Here is an 18,891-nt window from a genome sequence, read left to right on the forward strand (position 1 = left end):
CACAGGCCTCCACCCCGACCTTTCCCTGCCTCCCGGGACTTCACCCCTCCCTGGCGCGTCTGACCTTGCTGGGACCCGGCTGCCCCAGGAGCTCATCTCTGGCACTTTCCACGTGGCAGCAGTGACGACAGGCAGGGCCTCCCCAGGTGGCCTGGCAGGGGGAAGCTCACGGGGACGGGGGTCAGGGGCGTACCTCAGGACCCTGGGGCTCGAGCCACCTGTGGGGGCTGAGACCCCGAAGTGGGCCCGAAGAGCCAGGCCACGAACGCCAACAAATTGTGACTACGAACAGCAGCGGTGGCCAGCTCTGAGCTGTGACCCGCACCGGAGCCTTCCACCTTCCAACCGGGGAAGGCCGCTGCGTCTCCGTCCCGCGAGCACACTGACAAGGTCTGGGCGTCAGCCCCAGCTCAGCGCGGCGCTCAGCCACAGGGGGAGGGTGAGCGTTGTCACCCGGCAGGGTCTCCTGCCCCCCACCCAGGGACGGCACCTGACCCCACCCCGCCAGTGGACGGCACAAGATGGCAGAGAGCAGAGCACTGCCTGGGGAGTCCCCACCACGGAGGGAGGTGCGGACGTGGGGTGCCGAGGGGCACAGGGCACCGTAACAGCAGCTGAGAAGCCGGGGCTCACGGGGCCAAGAGGGTGGGAGCCAGGAAGCAGGGATGGCTACATCCCGGGTCCCGGAAGGCACTCGACTGCTGTGGCAGGGTGGGGAGGCCCCTCCTGTCCCAGGCCGGCCTGGAGGTGACCCCCAGCGGTGCAGGGCTGGGGTTTGGGGCCCAACCCGAGTACGACTGACCCCTGCTCTGTCTTGAAACTCTATCTCCCTGAGAGGTGCCCCCGGGATTCGACAAGACTGTGGGTGCCACGCCCGGCTCAGGTCTGGCACACATGCCCCGCCCTCAGCTGTCCCTGGGCTCCCCCGCTCTCCTAGGAGAGTCCTTGAATCAGGCAGAGGCTGGGGGTTCACTGCATCTTTATTCCCATTTTGAACACATCGTATTCCAGACAGAACACCCTTTAATCGTTCCAAATCGACCTACTCAGACTCACAGGCACTCGCACATCAACAAGCCTGCGTTCAACTTCAGGGTCAGACACACACGCGCAGGAAAATCCAGGCGGAACCTCATTTAAAGTCGCAGATCCTCCTGTTTGAAGAACAAACGGCCTCGAGAGGCAGATGTTTGGGGGGCCCAACACCTTGGCCGCATGGAGCACTCTGAGAGAAGACAGCGGTTCCTGGGGGCCGGGTGGGGGAGGGGCTGCCTGCACACGGCCATGGGCGGCTCTTCCTGGAACCGGGTGCCCCGGCTGAGAAGGGGTGCAGGCCGGAGGGCCACTGGGTGCCGGAGAGGAGCCCCCGACCCCAGGGGCTGGGGCTCTGAGGCGACCCCTCTGCTGACCTGGGAGCACCTCCCATTCACAAAGCATTTTGTGCTGATTTCCACACCACATGTAATGACCCAGGAATGTTTTTAATGAGAAAAAGGACACACGTGTCACACGTGTGTATGTACTCAAGTCCCGTTTGCAGCCTCCCCGCAGCGTCCTCACGCTGAGCTGTGCAAACACGGGGCACTGGCCTGGCTGTTCCAGGACCAGAAGCAGGTGCCAAGGACAGGGGTCTGTCCCGGCTCAGGGGTCGGAGTTGTCCCCAGAGCCTCGGAGCGTCCACGTCCCTGCCAGCCACACGCCTGCACAGGCAGGGGCGGGTGGAAGTGTGCCTGGACCCCGCAGAGCCCCAGGCAGGCCAGTCCAGAACCTTCGCACTTGTGCTCTCTGCTTGGTGACCAACGAACGGCGGGGAGCAAGCATGTAACCCGCCAGAGACATGGGAGGTGCGGCCAGGCTGAGGCGAGTGGTACGAGCTCCGATTACTGAGGCCGAACCCTGCCCATCCTGCGGGCCCAGCGCAGGGCGCGGGGTCCCCGGCCTCAGCCTGTGTGGCTCGTCCCCGGGGCCACAGGGCCCTGAGCCCCTCACCTCCCGGCGGAACAGCACAGGGGCTCCTGAGGGCTGAGCGCTCCTTTTGAAGAGGACGGGATGCAAAGCAGGGCCTTTACTCCGCTCCTCCCCCCTGCTCCCGAGCCAGAGCCTCACCAAGAGAGAAGGGACAGCCACAGCGAAAGTGATGGCAGTTACAGGAACAAGGCCAACGCCCAGAAGCCCTGTGGGGACGGAGACTTCACAGGTTAGGGCGGTTCACTTCTTATTTTGTCTATATTTTATTCTCTTTCACTCAACAGAATAGAATTTTTGCATTTCAAAGCAGGTATGAGATGGCCACCACTTCCTTCTGCCCCTGGCACCAGACAGCAGGCCTCTCCCAGAGGGTCTGGCTCTCGGGCTGCCGCGTCCTGGGGGCTCCAGGAGGTGGTCATTTGGCAAGGACGCTCCGGGGACAGGGAGGGAGATGCCCGCCCACCTCTGGCCCCCTGAGCGGCCAGGACCCTCCCCTGGCTCTCTTTGGTATCTCAGGCAACAGAGGCGCCCCCGGCCAGGCCCCGGCCCTCCCCTGCGCCCGGGCCTGGCCAGCCCCCTGGAGGGCAGGCCGCTCCAACAAGGCCTCTCCTTGGCCACCGGCCTGCAGCCACGGCTGTGCTGGCCCTGGCTCACTTCTTGTAGTGATTGGGGGCGTCCGCGAAAGCAAACTTCAGGCGGTAGGCCTCCGCCAGCAGCAGGCTGATGTCTTCATCACCCCAGTGGGCCGTGGGCAGGTTCTGAAGGAAAAGCAGCAGCTCCTGGGGGGAGACAGACAAGCCCGGGTCAGAGGAGGTGACCAGTAGCGGGGCGGGGGCTCCCCTCGGTGGGGACTGGCCAGCAGTGGGGATGAGCCAGAGGGGGCTCACAGCTTCCTAGACGCCGTGAATCGCGTCCCCTCCCCTCTGTACCCTGAAAGGCCCCAAGCCCCGTGGCCAGGAGGAAGCCCCTCATATGCCCCCCCCATCCCTATTTGGCGATGCTGCTGGGACGCGGAGGGCAGTGCTACCCACGCCTCACAGCTGTGACCTCTCTGAACGGACCCCTCGCGCTCCACGGTGCGGGTGCTGGTCTGGGTGGCTGGGGGTGGGGGTGCTGGCTGCAGGTGGGCCACCCCAGCCCAAGACCCTGCAGAATCCAGAAGTAGGGTCCCCTACCCCCTGGCCTGGGTGGACTTCGGGCCCAGATTTCTGTGCCTCCGGTGACATTCCTTCAGCAGGGACACTAGGGCCATCATGGACAGGTGTGTGCCCCTGCTGGGTGGGCGGGGGGGACACACCACGGAGCCCCTGTCACTGTCTTCACATGATACTCTGTTTCCAGGAAAGACCAGGCTGCAGACCCTCGGCTGCCCCCAGCCCACCCCCATAGGACACAGGAACTATCTCAAGAGCCCACGGTTTGGCAACCAGAGTCAGAGATACGGAGGAAGGTGCTGGACAGGAAAAACACGGCCCAGGGCCTCAGCGATGCACGCAGCCCTCCCTGCACACTGATCAGCTCCTCTGACGGACCACAGTCCTCGTCCAGAGCAACCAGCGACACCACCAAGGGCAGGGTGAGTCTTGGGGGACACAGGCCCCAGCACCCAGGGGGGTTTAGCAGGACTGGGGAGGGCTGTGTGGTCAGGATGGCTTCCCGGGTGGGGGGGGTCTCCAGGGAGGAGGAATGGGGGCCTGGGTCATGGGGTCAGGGCAAAGCCGGAGGCCAGACTCCCTCTCAGGGGGCAGGCTGGCACCATGCAGATACCTGCCGGCTCTGGTCCCTCCCACCGGCCCAGCCCATCAGACCAGACCCGAGTGAGCCCAAAGGGTGGCTGGGGTTCCAAGGGGCTGGTGCCACTCCTCCAAAGTCCCAGCAGGGAACAGGGCACAGGGAGGGCCCCAGACTGGGGCTGCCCCTCCCTGCCTGCCGAAGGGGAGACTCACACAGGCCCCACCCACCGAGCCTCCTGTCCCCACAAGGCTGCGATCAGAGGGTGGGAGGCATGAGGAGGGGCTGGGGGAGAGAGAGAGAGAGAGAGAGAGAGAGAGAGAGAGAGAGAGAGACAGAGGCAGGTGCTCCATTCACATCCTGGCCCAGCCCTGGGTGGACCCTCCTCTCCGAGCCCCACCCCTTCATCTGTAGGCCAGAGCTGGGAGCGCTCAGGCCTCGGGCTCCGCAGCACGTCTGGACTCACACCCGCCACTGCCCGCCTCGGGGGCGTGGGGGGCCTCAGGCTCCTCATCCGCAGAGTGGGGTCTCAGTTCCCGCCAGGGGCCGGGCGCGGAGCCACGCGGCGCCTCGTGTCTGCTGTGCCGTGCAGGGCGCTCCCCCGTCCGCGAGCCGCCCCCAGGACCCCCCTGCGCCGGCGCCTCTCCGCTGCCGCTTTACCCCTTCCTCAACCCCATTTCCTGTTGCATTTGGGATACTTTCTGGGGGCCTTGAAATTGAATTCACGGAGCAAATTTCAGTGGCAGAATGTCCCCAGGGACACATCAACATCAATCTGCTGTCTTTCACCATTAGGTGCAACTTACACGGACGCCAATCCAATTCTGAGCAGGTCGTAAATAAATACCTTTGGTTTTATTTTTAATCCACTTCGCTTCATATTATCATGACCTCGCTACTTGCGAGGTGAGAAGCAATACCCTCCCATTACGGTAACTCACCAACCCCGCTGCACACTCAATTTCAGAATCTAATTTAGTCCCCCAGGTTCACTGGATGGAGGGAGAATAGAAAAGCCCAGCGCCTCGCAGCCTGCAATGCTAAAGAAGGAAAAATCTATCCGGGTGACCTTTACGGGAGGCAAAGAACACAGACACACGCGTCCTTAAATACAGATTTCTTCTTTCAAAAGGCCTGTCTTATTTATGCATCGGGCCGAGATGGCTCCGATCCGGGAGGCACGGACGGTTATTGGCCATGAGCTGTTTTGCATTACCCGCATCATTCAGGTAAAGGGCCATCGCTCGTGAAGCTGTCAGCAGGGGTCCGGCCCTCCCTGGGGGGGGGGGGGGGGGGGTCTGCCTTTGAAGCAACGGTGGACAGGAAGGGCTGCGTCCCACAAACCGCAGAAAGACGAAACGGAGCTCCATCAACAGCGCCCTGCCCTGTGAGCAGACATGACAAGTGACAAGGAGAGGAGGGTTGGCTCATGACGCTGCCGTCCTAAGAAACCAGACGAGTCGGGTCCCTGTAAGTCTCTCCCCGGTGCTCCGCGAGATGCTGCTTGTCAACACAGCCGCAGCAAGAGTGCGCCCCGGGGCACCTGCCGTTCACTGTTAGCCCATTACCACGTGCTCCGTGGGCACCTGACCTGTGCTATCCGCAGGGAGGGCCCCGCTCGCACACCTGGAGGTCTGCGCTTCTGAGCCCCGTCCACACCTCAGAATCAGCCGGGGAGCTCCGGAACCCCACTAACACCCAGGTCGAGCCATGGGACAGCCAGCCCGGAATCCCAGGGGTGGGCCTGGACATAACGGCCCGCCTCTCGGGATGATGAGCGGCTTGGCCCGCACTCCGGACACCCTGACGTTCCGTCGTGAGCCTGTGGATGGCAGCCAGACTTCCCTGTCACAGGCCATCCCCCGCGGAGGCTACCAGTGCCCCCCTCCCAGGTACCGGCGGGCCAGGTGCACACAGCCCCGGCACAGGCAAGGGTGTTGTTGCAAGCCCCCGGGGAAGCGGGTCAGAAGCCCCGAGCTGGCCGTTCCCAGCAGCTCACCACCACAAACAGCGCGGCACAGGACACCTTCCACCTGGAAATGGGTGGGTTCCAAGAGGAACCTGCTAACGTGAGACAGCAAACGTTTTCACTTCAGGTGCTTCTCACCAACAGGGCTTTATTTTTCCAGCCTGATGAATCACACCACCATTTGCAAAGCAGGATTACGTGTGTGTCCCGGGAAGGACGCAATGGTGACATGCCAACATACCTGGGCTCCAGGAGAGTGGGCCGGGGCCCCTCCCAAGCCCCCAGAGCTCCCTGTTTGGCTGGCCCCTTGCGGAGGCTCCCCGGGGCGTGGGCTGAAGTGGCAGGGCGAGGGGGCGGCAGGCTACGGCTCAGCCGTCAGAGGACCTGGGTCCAAGCCCCGCTCTGCTGCCGTCATGACCCCACGGCCCTCTGCCACGGGGTGACCGGCCTCCTCTGTGACGTCTAAGTGCAGGCATCCCTGTACCCCTGAAACAAAACGTCCGGGCCGAGGTGGCGCTCGGTGTCAGTGCTTGGCGGCCCAGTGAGCCTGCCCGCCAACGGGGCTCAGATCCCAGTCCTGCCTCGGTTGGTCACACGACCCTGGGCGAGCCTCCCGACTCTGTACCTCAACCCTCGTGTGTCAACGGGGACAAGAACGTCCCTCCCTCCCTGGGTCGTGAACGCGTGCAGAGTGCCCGTGACAGTGTCCGTAGGTACAAAGCACAAACTAAGTGTCTCCCGCGGCTGCGAGGACCCACCACTACGGGGTCGTTCCTAGGATTCAGTCCCTGTTAGCACTCGGTCGTCATCGCCACAGTCACCGCTCGTGGTCAAAGTTAAGAGTGGTCGTGGCGGGAGCAGCAGTTTTGATAAATAAGTGATCATCCGTGGGAAACACAGATAGTTTAGCAGGTAAGTTTAACAAGAAATGCAATTCTCGCTGGATGGTCCGCCCAGAGGGGCAGCGCAGGCACGCAGCGGGTTCGGGGGACAAATGTCCGAGGGAGGAAATGCATCCCAGGTGCTGACCCGCAGCCGTGGACCCGGGGAGGCCCTGAGCCTGCGCGGTGGCACCGAGGCTGGTCATCCCGAGGCCGCCAGCGAACAGGAGAGGACACTGCTTCTCGGCCTCTTTGGCCCAGATTTTGAAGTTCTAACGTCAGATACAAAATGAGTTATATTTACCTTAAAATCTTCCCAAGGAGCGACCGAGCATAAGCTGTTAGGTGCACCAGACACAGGGGCCGAGCCATCGCTCTGCTCTGTGCCTGGATCACACCTGGACGGGGCTCTCTCTGCAAGCCCCTCGGCCTCCCCCTGCAGCTGACAGATCCGGGGCTGCTCGGAGGGACGCTGCCCGGCTGCTTGGCCACAGGGCTCTAGGCTCCAGGCCCCAAGAACACACCCCTTGGCCAGTGAAGGTGTCTGGCCCTCCCTGGGCGACAGGAAGTTGGGTCTGTCTGCGGAAGAGAGGAAGTGGTGTGGCCAGCACCCGGTGGAGGCATAAGCAGGTGTCTCCCGCTGGAATGGCAAGTCAGGAGCCACCGGGCGAGAAAGGACAGGAAAGGACCCAGGAAGGGCAGACGCTCCTGACCTCATCCGTCCGTCTGTCCCTTTGCTCGTGACTGCGCACCGAGCGTGGCCTGTGTGCCCAGCACAACGCAGCAAAAGCCAGCAGCTCTGCCCCCAGGGGCCCAGACTGAAGGGGCACCTGAGCCAGCATGTGCAGAGGTGGGGACCGGGCGACACACAGGTACGTGACTACGAAATGCATGAAATTCGGTCCTGCGCAGTCATGACCGGCCCTCCTGTCCGCCAGCCACCGCTGAGCCCCCATGGGTGTGCGTCACGGAGAGCGCACCCCAGACTTCTAGGAAGAGGGCCTCCCGTCAGCCGGGCCACCACAGAGCCCCTCAGGTCCCCATCACAGAGAGCAAATTCCGGGCTTCTAGTAGGAAGTCTGCACGAAATCTGTTGATTACAGGTTGAAAGATGGTTATTCCCGATTTCTGGGTCAAACAAAACATCAGCTAATTTCACCTGGTTTTCTCCACTTCTGTGGGGCCACCAGAAAATTTAAGATTTCCCTCATGGCAGGGATGACGCTCCACAGGACGGCCCTGCTCTGAGGAACACGAAGAATACCACTTTCCAGCTGTGCCTGCTGCCCCCCACCCCCCACCCACGGCGAGCAGCCTGGCCTGCAGGTGGCGTGGACCAGTGCCTTTCTCCGTGGGACCCCCTGGCAGAGAGAACACACCGGAAGGCCCCCGCAGACAGCGGGAAGGGCGGAACACATCGGCGCCTGCTCCTCCGTGTGGCACAGAGCACACAGAGGTCAGCTTAAAAGCTGTTCGAGTCAGGGGTTTACAAATTGCCAACTCGCAGAGATGAATAAATTAATCACGACGGGGCTAAAAGGGCCCATTTGCCGACCCTTATTATCTCTCCCCTTAACTGGGAAGGAAGAAACAGGAGTCCCTCGCTGACACACGAGTCAGGTAGCAGGGCTAATTGGTTTAACTCCCTTTTCCATCCACATTCCGACGTTCGATTTGTGCAGCTTGGCTAGAAAACCTCACGGCGTGGGCACTCCGGCCATCTGCAAGGCAGGCCCTGGTGTCACCCGGGGGGGCCTGGGGGCGCAGGGCAGCAGCATGGGGCTGCTGGTGGGTGGACCTTGGGCACCTCCCAGCCAGTCTTCTGGGGGAGGAGACCAAGGCACAGGCAGGCCGGACGCCTGGAGCCAGGCCCTGGGTGGCTTGGAACCCATAGTGCAAGGCGAGGCCACAGCCCAGGCGGCCGGCAACCCCGGGAGTTGAGCCCCTCATCTAGGAGGTGGGGACTGTGACCGGGACTGCCTCCAGGCTCGAGGGCCTGCGTGTCAGAGCTGAGCCGGCTGCAGAACAGGTGCTCCAGGAAGGCGTCGGCCGCGTCACCGTCATCCTGTCCACACCCGAGGTCCCGGGCACTACTCACGGCCCCTCGGAGGACACAGGAGCAGTCCCTCGCAGGGCTGTGCTGAGAATGGAGTCAGCACACCCGGGTGGCATGATGCCTGGCACACGGGAGCCCGTTGCCATGCTGTCGCCGCTGCCACCACCAGGCCACCACGGCCACGCCTACTCACAGCTGAAGGCGGATTGGTACCCGTGTCCCCCGGGCGCTGACGTGCACCCTCTGTGAGCACAGGGCCGGTCGGGCCACTGCAGCCGGCCTCCCGCCCGCCCTGCTCCCGGGCAGCGCCTCGGACCACACACTGCAGGGGTCGGGGGTCATGGTCCCCCGAAGCCATGGCCCCTGACAGCCGGCAGAGGAACAGGTCATTTGTATTCCTGCCCGTGCAGGAGCTGCCGGGGTCTGATCCATATTCAACATAAAATCTCTGTTCTTGGTAAGTACACGTGTAAAACAGCACATAAAAAAGCGGCCCGGATTAAATTATACCAGAAGGGGTTGAGGCGTCTGCCGCAGTGCCGGCGGCATGGGGAGAATGATAACGGACGCCGGGAGCTCCGGGCTGGGCCTCGCTGGGCACCCCCGGGGGGCGGGGAAGGGGCGGGGCGGGCACGCAGGGCGAGCACGGGAGCCGGGACCCGTTGGGCCATCTTCCCTGGAACGGCGTGGCTCCTCTCCCACCGCGGTCCTCTCGCGTCTGCTCCTGGCGGCCCACCTGGGGGCCAGGATCGCTTCCCACGGGGACAGCGCCTGCCCTGCTCCAAGTGTCCCCACGGGTCTGTGGGAGCAGGCGTGGCAGTGGCTGGCGTGGACTGGACTGCTATTCAGCCTGTCACGGCCACCCGGGGCGGTCGTGTGCATCCGCGGTCGGTCAACCACAAAGCTGCCCTCTGTGCGTTGCTCACTTTGTGCCAAGCACCACGCTGCACGGCGACCGTGACGACCAACCCTGGGGGCACCCACCCCCGTGTCTACAAGGATCCCGGGGACCCCCACCCCCAATGCCAGGGGAGACTGAGGCTGCAGAAAGCAGAGTCAAGCAGGCTGGGCGTGGGGGCTGCCCACCCCAGACCTGACACCTGGCCACCACACGGCGCCCGCTGCCTGCAGGGCTGGGTGCTCGGAGGCACCGCCCCGTCCTGTGTCCCCACTCTCCTCCCAAACCTAGAAGGGCATCTCACCGGAGCCCTGCAGCCCCGGGCTGGCAGTCAGACGGCGGAGGCGAAGACGGTGGGTGGGGTGACGCTGGGGGAGCCAGAAAGTCCCTCAAGGAGGCGGGGGAGCCAGACCTGGTAAACCACGTCTCTGTCCCGCCCCCCGATCCTCGGTGTCTGGGCACCGGCCACGGCTGCGGGAGGGGCCTTCCCTTCTTTGTCTTAGCCCTTCTCTCTCCATCCCACGTGGTGCCCTTTACATCAACAGATGAAAGAACACAGGACACGACCTGACACGTGGTGGACACGCGAGTCACCGCTCGGGAGGGCCAGTCCTCTGGCCAAGCTCCCGCCCGTGCGGGAGGACCCGCCAAGTCCTCTCCTGCGTCCCCACCAGTGACTGACCCAGCCCAAGAAGGGAGCCTCCCTGCCCTCTCCAGGGTGGTGGCTACGCTGTGATGTCCTCACGGTCACGTCCTCACCTCACCTCCAGGACGGAGAAGTGGCTGGGTAGCACCCACTTGCCCGACGTGGCCCCCCGGCGCCCGGCTACCCCTGGGGCCGCTTCCACCCCCACCCCCTGACCTACGACAGCTGATTTCTTTGACAATCCAGTTATTAGTTTGACAATCCTGTCAAGTTCTGGACCAAACCAGGGCTAAAAATAGAAGCTGGTGACAGCCGGCTGGGACGGACGGCCAGCTGCCAGGCTGGCCGACCCGCTGGTGACAGCTTTCCACGAGGTGCGGAATCGAAGGTGACACCGTCGTAGAGCGATCTGAGGCCCCGATGGCTCAGGGAGGCACGCTGTCCTTATAGTTAATTTGATATTTCTTTTCCAAAAAAGGAATTCTAAACAGAATTTGGGTCCTGAAAACACGAGCTTGGCGCGAGTGCCCCAATCCGGGCAGCCTTTCCGCTTCACGTGTCCACACTCACCAAGGGGCGTCCTGTCCACACACAGGGAGTACCCGAAGTCCCGGCGTGGCGATCAGAGTCGCCTCCTCCCGTGGGCACCTTTCTGCCTTGAGGGACGTGGGGCCAGGCGGCTAGTCACAGACAGGGCACGGCAAGATGTCATTGCGGAGGCGTCCTCGCGGAGGGCCCACTAGGGAAGGACGCGCACGTCCAGGAGGAGGCCTGCTCACCACCTCCAGTGGTCCCCCAGTGTCGGTCCTCCCTGATCTTCCCCTCTTCCTGAAGCCCCCCCCCCCCCCCGCCAGCATCCCCGTGCCTGAAGCCCCCTCCTACTGCCTGGCCACCTTCCAGTGTCCTCGGTAACCCTCCTCAGTGCCAGGCCCTCTCTGCCCCTGCAGCCCTCCCCAGGGGATGTCCCCCAGGGCCAAGGTCACCCCCCATCTCTGCCCCCACCATGACCACGCCCTGAACTCACATGTCTGATGGCTGCACACCTGCACGCCCTGGCGTCTACTTGGCGTCTAAAAGGGTCTCAAACTGGGCATGGCTCCCCTGCCCTGGCCCTGCCCCCCGCCAGCCCTCCCCACCCCCCTGCGCTCAACTGGGACCAACACAGAGGGGCCCACGCTACCCTCCTCAGCCCCGGGTGGCGGCTGAGACACCGAGGCTTCCTCTCCGCCAGGGAGAAGGGCCGTCAGGCGGGGCCGCGGCTGCAGCCCGGGCACGAGCACATTCCACGGCAACACATCCCACCTCCAACGGCTGCGTCTAAACAGGCGGTGACACTGATGTGCACAGCTGACTTCAGACTCGCTGGCAAAATGGCATTTTCCTTGTGCTGGACGCCATAAATCTGTTTCAGGTGTGTGTCTCACACCGACTTGCCCGCCGCCGGGGAGGCCGGGAGGACAGACGCACGGTGTGGCTCAGCTCCGCCAAGGCCAGCGTTTGCACCCGCGCCTACTGGGAGCCGTCGGCCTGGCTCAGGCCGGGGGGCCGTGGGGGGTGCGCCCAGAGCCACAAGAGCGGAGGGCGGGGCACACGTCGGGAAGCGCCTCAGGGCACCTGGAGCGGGTACAGAGAGTGACGGCACCCTGAGGTGGCAGGTCTGCGTCACGGGCTCCCGGTGAAGGAAGCCGCCATTTTCTCCCTGACCGCGCTGCTCCAGAAGCTGCTCCCGGGCCCTCGGAGGCTGTGGGGAGTGACTGACCCCCACGGTGTGAGCCCCGCAAGCCCACCCAGGGTCCGCCCTTGGGGACCACACGCCACGGGACCCTGGGCCCCATCTCCCGCAGCACGAAACTGGGGAGAACAAGGTCATCCGCCTCACCGGGCACAGCAGGGTCCGATACGAGAGGACGCGAGAAGGGGCTCTGTGGTGACCGTGTAATCCCTGGCACGTGCCGCGTGTCCACCACTCTCCACGAGGGGGTCTCCTGTGTCCTGGTCCCATGTGGACGCAGGGACCGTGCAGAGGGCGCGCAGCACCCTTAGCTGGTTGGGGGGTGAGACCCAAGGGGGAAGGGCCCACTCAGGAGAGGGAGCCAAGGAGGCTGCGAGGCTGGTGGAGGCTGGGGCACTGGCCCGGGGACCTGGAGGTCACTGGAGGTCCCTCACGCGTGCCCAGTGGTCAGCACGGGGCTGGCTGCGTGCCTGCTGAATACGCACCGTGCCCACAGTGGGCGGGCCAAGAAGCGAAGGACTAGCCATGGAGGCACCAATAACGCAGGTGCAGACGGGCCAAGGCACAGGGAGCCCTGGCAGACCCCCCGCAGCTGAGCTGGACAGAGAAGGCTCCGGGGCCCGCTGGACACACTGGGCGAGGCCCAGGGGTCAGAGTGCAGGGTGAATCCTGGGGCACGGCGATCGACTTCAAAAAATACTTTCAGACCACTTTTGGATTCACAGCAAAACTGAGCAGAAAGTACAGAGACCCCCCCACCTACCCCCTGCCCCCCCGACAGCCTCCCCCGTTATCAGGATCTCCCACCAGATGCTGCGCCTGTCGTAACCGACGGCCCCACAGCCACACATCACGGCCACCCAGAGTCCGCGGTCCCACACGAGGGTCCGCGCTGGGTGTTGTACGTCCCATGGGTTTGGACGAACAAACAGTGACACCGCTGTAATGTCACACAGAGAAGTCTCGCTGCCCTGAGCATCCTCTGCGCTCCCCGTTCACCCTTCCCTCCTCCAAACCCGTCGACCACTGGTTCTTTCACTGTCTCCACGGTCGTGCCTTTTCCGGAACGTGACGTGGAGCAGGAATCGGCATGTGGCCTTTTCGTGGGCTTCTTTCACTCGCTGATGTGTATTTAAGGTTCATCCCTGTGTGTTCTGGCCTGGTGGCTCCCTTCGCTTTAGCCCTGAAGAATACACCCATCATGTGGATGGACCACAGCTTACGTGTCCATTCACCTGCTGAAGGACATCTTGGTGGGTTCCAAGTTCCGGTGATTATTACGAATGAACACCCATCGGTAGGTTTCTGTGTGGACGTAAGTGTTCCACTCCTTTGGGCAAACTGCTGGGTCGTATGTTAGGAGTACGTTCACCTTTGTAAGGAGCCACCACGCCGTCCTCCACGGTGGCCACGCCATCCCGCGTTCCCAGCGGCCGCGGACGAGCGTCCCCGGTGCTCCGCGTCCTCGCCAGCGCCGCGTGCTGTCGGGGAGGCAGACGCCAGCCATGCTGACGGACGCGACTCTTCGGTGTTGTCGCCTGCACTTCCCTGACGGTGTGCCACGTGGAGCACCTGCTCGTGCGCGGACTTCCCATCCGTACGTCTTCTTTGTTAAGGTGTCCGCACAAGACCTTCTGCCCATTTTTTAATTGGGTTGTTTTCTTCTTGAGTTTGAAGAGTTCTCTGCATACTCAGGACAGCGGCCCTTTATGAGATCTATTTTGCAATGATTTTCTCCCCGGTCTGCGGCTCGTCTTCTCATTTTCTTGACAGCGTCTTTCACGGAGCAGAAGTTTCTCATTGTAATGCTGTCCGGCTCATCAATTATTTCCTTCACGGATCGTGCCCATGGAGTTGCATCTAAAATGTCATCACCAAACCCAAGGTCATCTAGGTTTCCTCCTCCACGATCTTCGGGGAGTTTTCGATAAAACTTTATGGTTTACACGTAGGTCTATGATCTAGTTTTTAATTTTTGTGAAGACCGTAAGGTCTGTGTCTACGTTTTTTTGCATGTGATGTCTGGTTGCTCAGTGCCACCTCCTGAACGTCTTTGCTCCTTTGTCAGGGATCGGTGACTGTATCTACACGGGTCCACTTCCACACTCTGGATCCCATTCCGTTGATCTGTTTGTCTGTTCTGCCTTTGGGGACACCACGCCGCCTTGTGGGGAGTCTTGATGCCCAGAAGGCAACGCCTGTCCTCCGACGGTCTTCCTCTCTGTAACGTGGGGGCTGCTCTGGGTCCTGTGTCTCCATATGAACTTTGGAATCAGTCTGCTGACATCCCGGGGCGCCGATCGACTTGGGATTATGAAGAGGGGAGCTCACAGGGCCCCGGGGGCCGAGCTCCCAAGGGCTCTGACCACTGGTCTTCTGACGCCCTGACTTGAGTGGTGGGCCCCACCCCCAGCCCTGGGCTGCAGGAACAAGTGAGGATAACCAGGAGGGGCCTGGACACCTGGCTCCGGGCCTGTGGTGTCCTGCTCTGGACCGGGAGATGCACTAGTGAGGACACCCCTGCTGACGCTGATCTTGGGGTGCCCCCCACATTTTTCTCACTTCATCCAGCAAGCTCAGGGAAACGTACTATATCCGTTTTACAGATGAGAAGCCGAAGAACAGACTTGCAAAATGGCTTTTCACAGCCATGCGAGAGGCAGATGACCAAGCCAGCAGGCTAAGCCCCCCACAAAGTCAGCAGGACCCAGGCCGCACTCTCTTAGGACAGACGAGGGGTCCCGGCGTTCACTCAGGTCCAGAGTGAAGGGTTGGCAGCGGGCTGGGCCCACGTGGCCGTGTCCACGCTGTGCTGAGGGCACGATCGGTGCTGTGACAGGTGCAGGAGGCAGTCCAAGCAGGCCAGGCCCGCAGCCCTGCTGTTGCTCTTGAGAGCAGACCTGCCCTTACTGCCTCTGAGGAGGAGGTGGAAACAGGCGTGAAACAGACACAGGGTGTCTGCTGGGTGCAGCCCCGGGGGGTGGGCCCCCACCCTGAAGGGGCTCATCTGAGGCGGGTGAGAAGATCCACACTATGGAGCGGACAGGGAAGGGGCCGGGCCAAAGGGCTCACAACAGCCTCGAACTTGGAGGTTGTGATCACCCAGGGTCCACATCATGAGCCTCACCACCCTCTTGGAAACCCCCGGGGAAGCCATCACATCCTCAAAACAATAAACGTCTAAAAGCCCGACTGCCTGGAGCCCGCAGACCTCAGCGTCCCCCAGACTCCACACGCACCAGCCCTCGTCTGCTGGGGGCTCCCGTGACACCCGTGACAGCTCTGCCCCCGCTCCCTGCCTATGAGCCCCCCTGGGCGGGGGGGGAGTACAGGGTTACCCGGCCTCACCTCTACACCACTCCCCTGCCCAGCCCACTGCTGAATGAATGAGCCCCTACAAACCAGCCAACGCAACCTTCCCATCCACATGGCAGACAACCCCCAACCCAAGTTCCACTGCAGCCCTGCCCCCTGCAGAAGGTCTCAGGAACCAGCCAGGCCTGGGCACCCAGGAAGGGCCTCCTGGTTATGGACAGATGGCACATGACCTCAGGGGGATGCACTTCTGGCAGGGCCAACCCTGTCCCACCACATCACAATTGCTGAAAACAGAAGACTCCTAGAGAGCGTCTGTGGAAGACAGAGACACAAGATGCCAGGTGCAGCCTGACTGTGACACAAGGTGAAGGTGTGTCCCCCACCTCTCTGAGCACGCCGCGCACGGGCCCCTGGGTCGTCACGATGCCGGGGCACAGGCGTGCGTGAGACACAGGCGGACGGTGCACGTGCAAGTCCTCTGACGAGACCTCCAGGGGCGGTGAGCCAGCTCGCACGCAGGATCCTCTAAGAACAGTGAACTGTGCTCACGTGAAGCTCTCACAAACGCTGGTGACACGTAAGGATGGCCACAGAAAGTTTTCAATAGAACAAAATAATTTTCAGGGGCAGAGATGTTTTTCTGTTTATAACTGGCAGCTTCCGGTTCCGGTGAATGCAGGGGCCACTGGGCTGGTCTTTACCATTACTTCTCAGCCTTCTTCTGAGCTGTCTTCACGGTGGGCCACGCCCGGCGCCCACACTGGCCACGGTCACGGCGCCTCTGCATCTGACATCACCTGCTTTTATTTCTTCCATCCTGTGACAACTGGTTCGCTTTTCCCGCCACCCTGAGCCTCACTTTTGACCAATTCCCGTCTGTCTGGCTGCAGGACAGTCTGGAGATACTCAGTAGGCACCACGCTCTCAGGGGGGCTGCTGGCTGGCGGTATTTGAGGATGAAGGAGTGCGTGAGCAGGGGTGCGCCCCCCGGGAAGGCTGTGGGGAGGCCCCTCCCGCCCCCCTCCAGGCGCAGCAGGAAGAGACCTCTGGCTCCTGTCCTAGGACGTGGGCTCGCAGCCCCATCCGGAACGCCATCGGACCGATGATCTCAGAGTGCTTACAGGGAGGCGTGGGTGGGCACTGCCCCATCCAGGCGGATGGACACTGAGCGGCGCATCCCTGTGGCGGCCACACCCAAAGATGCCGAGGCCTGGGCTCTCTGCTGCCGGGAACGGAGCTCACGGAGTCCCCTAACGTGCCCGCGGGGGCTTCATCCGGCAACCGTAACCAAGAGGCTACAGCTTGATCGCGGGGTCTGAGCTGGAGACACAGGATCCACGGCTCCGTCACGCGGATTCGGCGCAGAAACGCCTGGGCTCTCAGGTGAAAGGGGCCCACACGGTCGGCGACCCAAGAGCTTCCGCCTGCCTCCACTAGAAGGTTCTCTATGCCACAGAGAACACCCCACGGCTGACGTGGACCCACGTTAGGCTGTGAAGGTCATACAGCTGGGGAGCACACTTCTTAAAGAAGAAAATGCAGGTCAAATGTGAGTACAAAATCAGGAGTGCGAGTACGTGGTGACTCAGAAAGGACACAGAAATCGGAACCGTTCACAGCATGTTTAGGGCCGGCGAGAGCACAGACAGCGACAGCTGCCAGCAAAGTAAGATTCTCGTTAGCTGCCTAACACACCTGCATCAGACTCTCCCTAGGCTTCCGCTGCGTCTTCTTCGTTGCCTCTTCCCGCAGCAACGCTCCTGGAACGGCACGCTTTGGGGGGAGACAGAAGGTATCACGCCGGCTTTCACAGCAGCGGCCTGCACCTGGGGTACCCACTCTCGGGGGTTCCGGAAACAAGCTGGGCCTTTCTGGTTGTCACGACACCTGCGATGAGCAGGACTGCCGGCCGAGAGGCCCCTGAGCAGAGAGCGGCCGCCCTCCTCCTCCCTGACCTCCCTGGGTCAGCCCCAGCACAAGCCCCCAGCCGTCGCCCGGGGACGCGAAGGATGGTGCCCACCAGTCTGCCCGGGAGCCCTTCAGCAGGGGACGCGGGCGGGGGCCCCGGGCCAGCTCTACCCCTCACTCGCACCAGTGGCCTCGGTGCCTCACCAGCCCCGGCTGTCAGAGGGCATAGCGACGGTGCCAGCCTGAGGGCGCTGCCGCGGAACGAGGCAGAATCCACTTCCCACCATCTGCAGCCCTCCTCACGGCAGTTCCAGTTATAGCCACCACCCACGCGGCCGGGGTTCAGCTGCACCAAGCCACTCGCTCTCCCCCCGACTCACGTGGTCTGACGAGGACAGGACCTCCCAGGCCTGCACCCCGTCCCCTGCAGGGACCCGGGCGACAACAGCACCCGCGTGCCCCAGGGCCACAGGCGCCGACCCTCGCCCTGAAAGCTAGTGTGAGCACACCGGGCAGGGTGTGCGTGTTGGGGCCGGCGGATGGGTCTGCGCACCGCCCATGGGACAGGCAAAGGCAGGTCCTGTCAGCCTGTGGCTGTCTTCCCGGGGCCCCTCCTGGCTGGCATTGTTTCCTGAGGCCTTCGGCAGGGCCCAGGAGGTGGGGCTGGTGGGTTCTGGATGCAGAGAAGCCCTCTCACCCTTCTTATGCTGCGCCCGTGTCAGAAAAGGGCCCTCTTGCCAATGGAGAAGGGCCCGCAGGGCCCCTAAACACAGAGACCCTCCTAGGATGAACAGACATGTTCTGAGCCAGGAGCTTTGGGAATGCAAACGCCCCGTTCCGGCCCAGGTAACCACGTGCTCCACTGCAAGCCTCTGACACCCCGGTGCAACACGCCGACAGCTTCCGAAGGCCGGAGAGAAAGGGCCCAGCTCAGGAAGGTCAGAGTGGGGGGTGCAGGGGTGCGGCGGTATGGGGGCCAGGCTCTCTTTCTACAGAAGAGCCAAAGGCACTGATATTTCCTAGCATCCTCAAGCTGGATGTGTGAGAAGGTTCTGTGCTTCCTGTCTGTAAGCACACAGTGCCAGGACACCACCGTCCAGGGGCATCCAGCCTTACCAGGAGTGTGGGGCAGGCCAGGGGCCTTCGGGAAGTCTCTGACCGAAGGCCTGACTTGCATGAGGCCCGGAGGGGAGTGTGGTGCAGGGCACTGAGTGACAGGAGGTCCCCCTCGTGTTTCCAGCACGCTGCAGGCCCCCTAAGCTTCCCCCTCGCCCCCTACCCTGGTCCCGCCAGGTCTCCAGGACCTACGCCTGGGCAGGAACCAGGGTTTCGTGCTTCAGTAGCTGGGCTGGCCCCATGGTGCACGTACAGGCCTATGAGCATCTGTCTGAAGCACAGGGTCCCCAGGGGACACGGCAGGCAGTGGAGCGGGAGGGGACTCTGTGCTCCCAGGGGCCCAGCTGTTACTCAGATCCCTTACTTTCCATACAGTAGGCACAGCATCACCACTGTCCCGGGCTCTGGACTGTTCCACTGAGGCACACTGATGGCCACATTCAAAAGGCAAGCATATTCCCAGAAGCAGTTCAAAACTAAGTAGCCTGCACAGCAGGGCTCTGACACCCTGATTCCAGGAACACCCTGGCCGCACACAGTCTGCTAATAGGACACTAGCCTCTTCAAGAATGTTGAAGGATCACTGCCAAGTACTCCAGACCTGCGATTTACAGACTTACAGGGGATCTTCATCAATCCACGGAGGTGTTTACAGAGTAGATTCTCCC

General features: G+C 62.5%; 1 protein-coding gene across 4 annotated transcripts in view; it reads right to left on the minus strand.

The window, feature by feature from the left end:
- Window positions 1-962: 962 nt before the first annotated feature.
- The window catches only part of TBC1D22A (TBC1 domain family member 22A), a 326,013-nt gene continuing 308,084 nt past the window's right edge, over window positions 963-18,891 (minus strand). For all 4 annotated transcript variants that reach the window (XM_058740974.1, XM_058740978.1, XM_058740973.1 and 1 more), the window contains one exon: window positions 963-2,747. In XM_058740974.1, the coding sequence (XP_058596957.1) occupies window positions 2,619-2,747 (129 nt within the window). In that variant the 3' untranslated portion in view covers window positions 963-2,618. The remainder of the gene's footprint in view (window positions 2,748-18,891) is intronic.

Source organism: Neofelis nebulosa, chromosome 8 (genome assembly GCF_028018385.1).
Source record: "Neofelis nebulosa isolate mNeoNeb1 chromosome 8, mNeoNeb1.pri, whole genome shotgun sequence".
Lineage (NCBI taxonomy): Eukaryota > Metazoa > Chordata > Mammalia > Carnivora > Felidae > Neofelis > Neofelis nebulosa.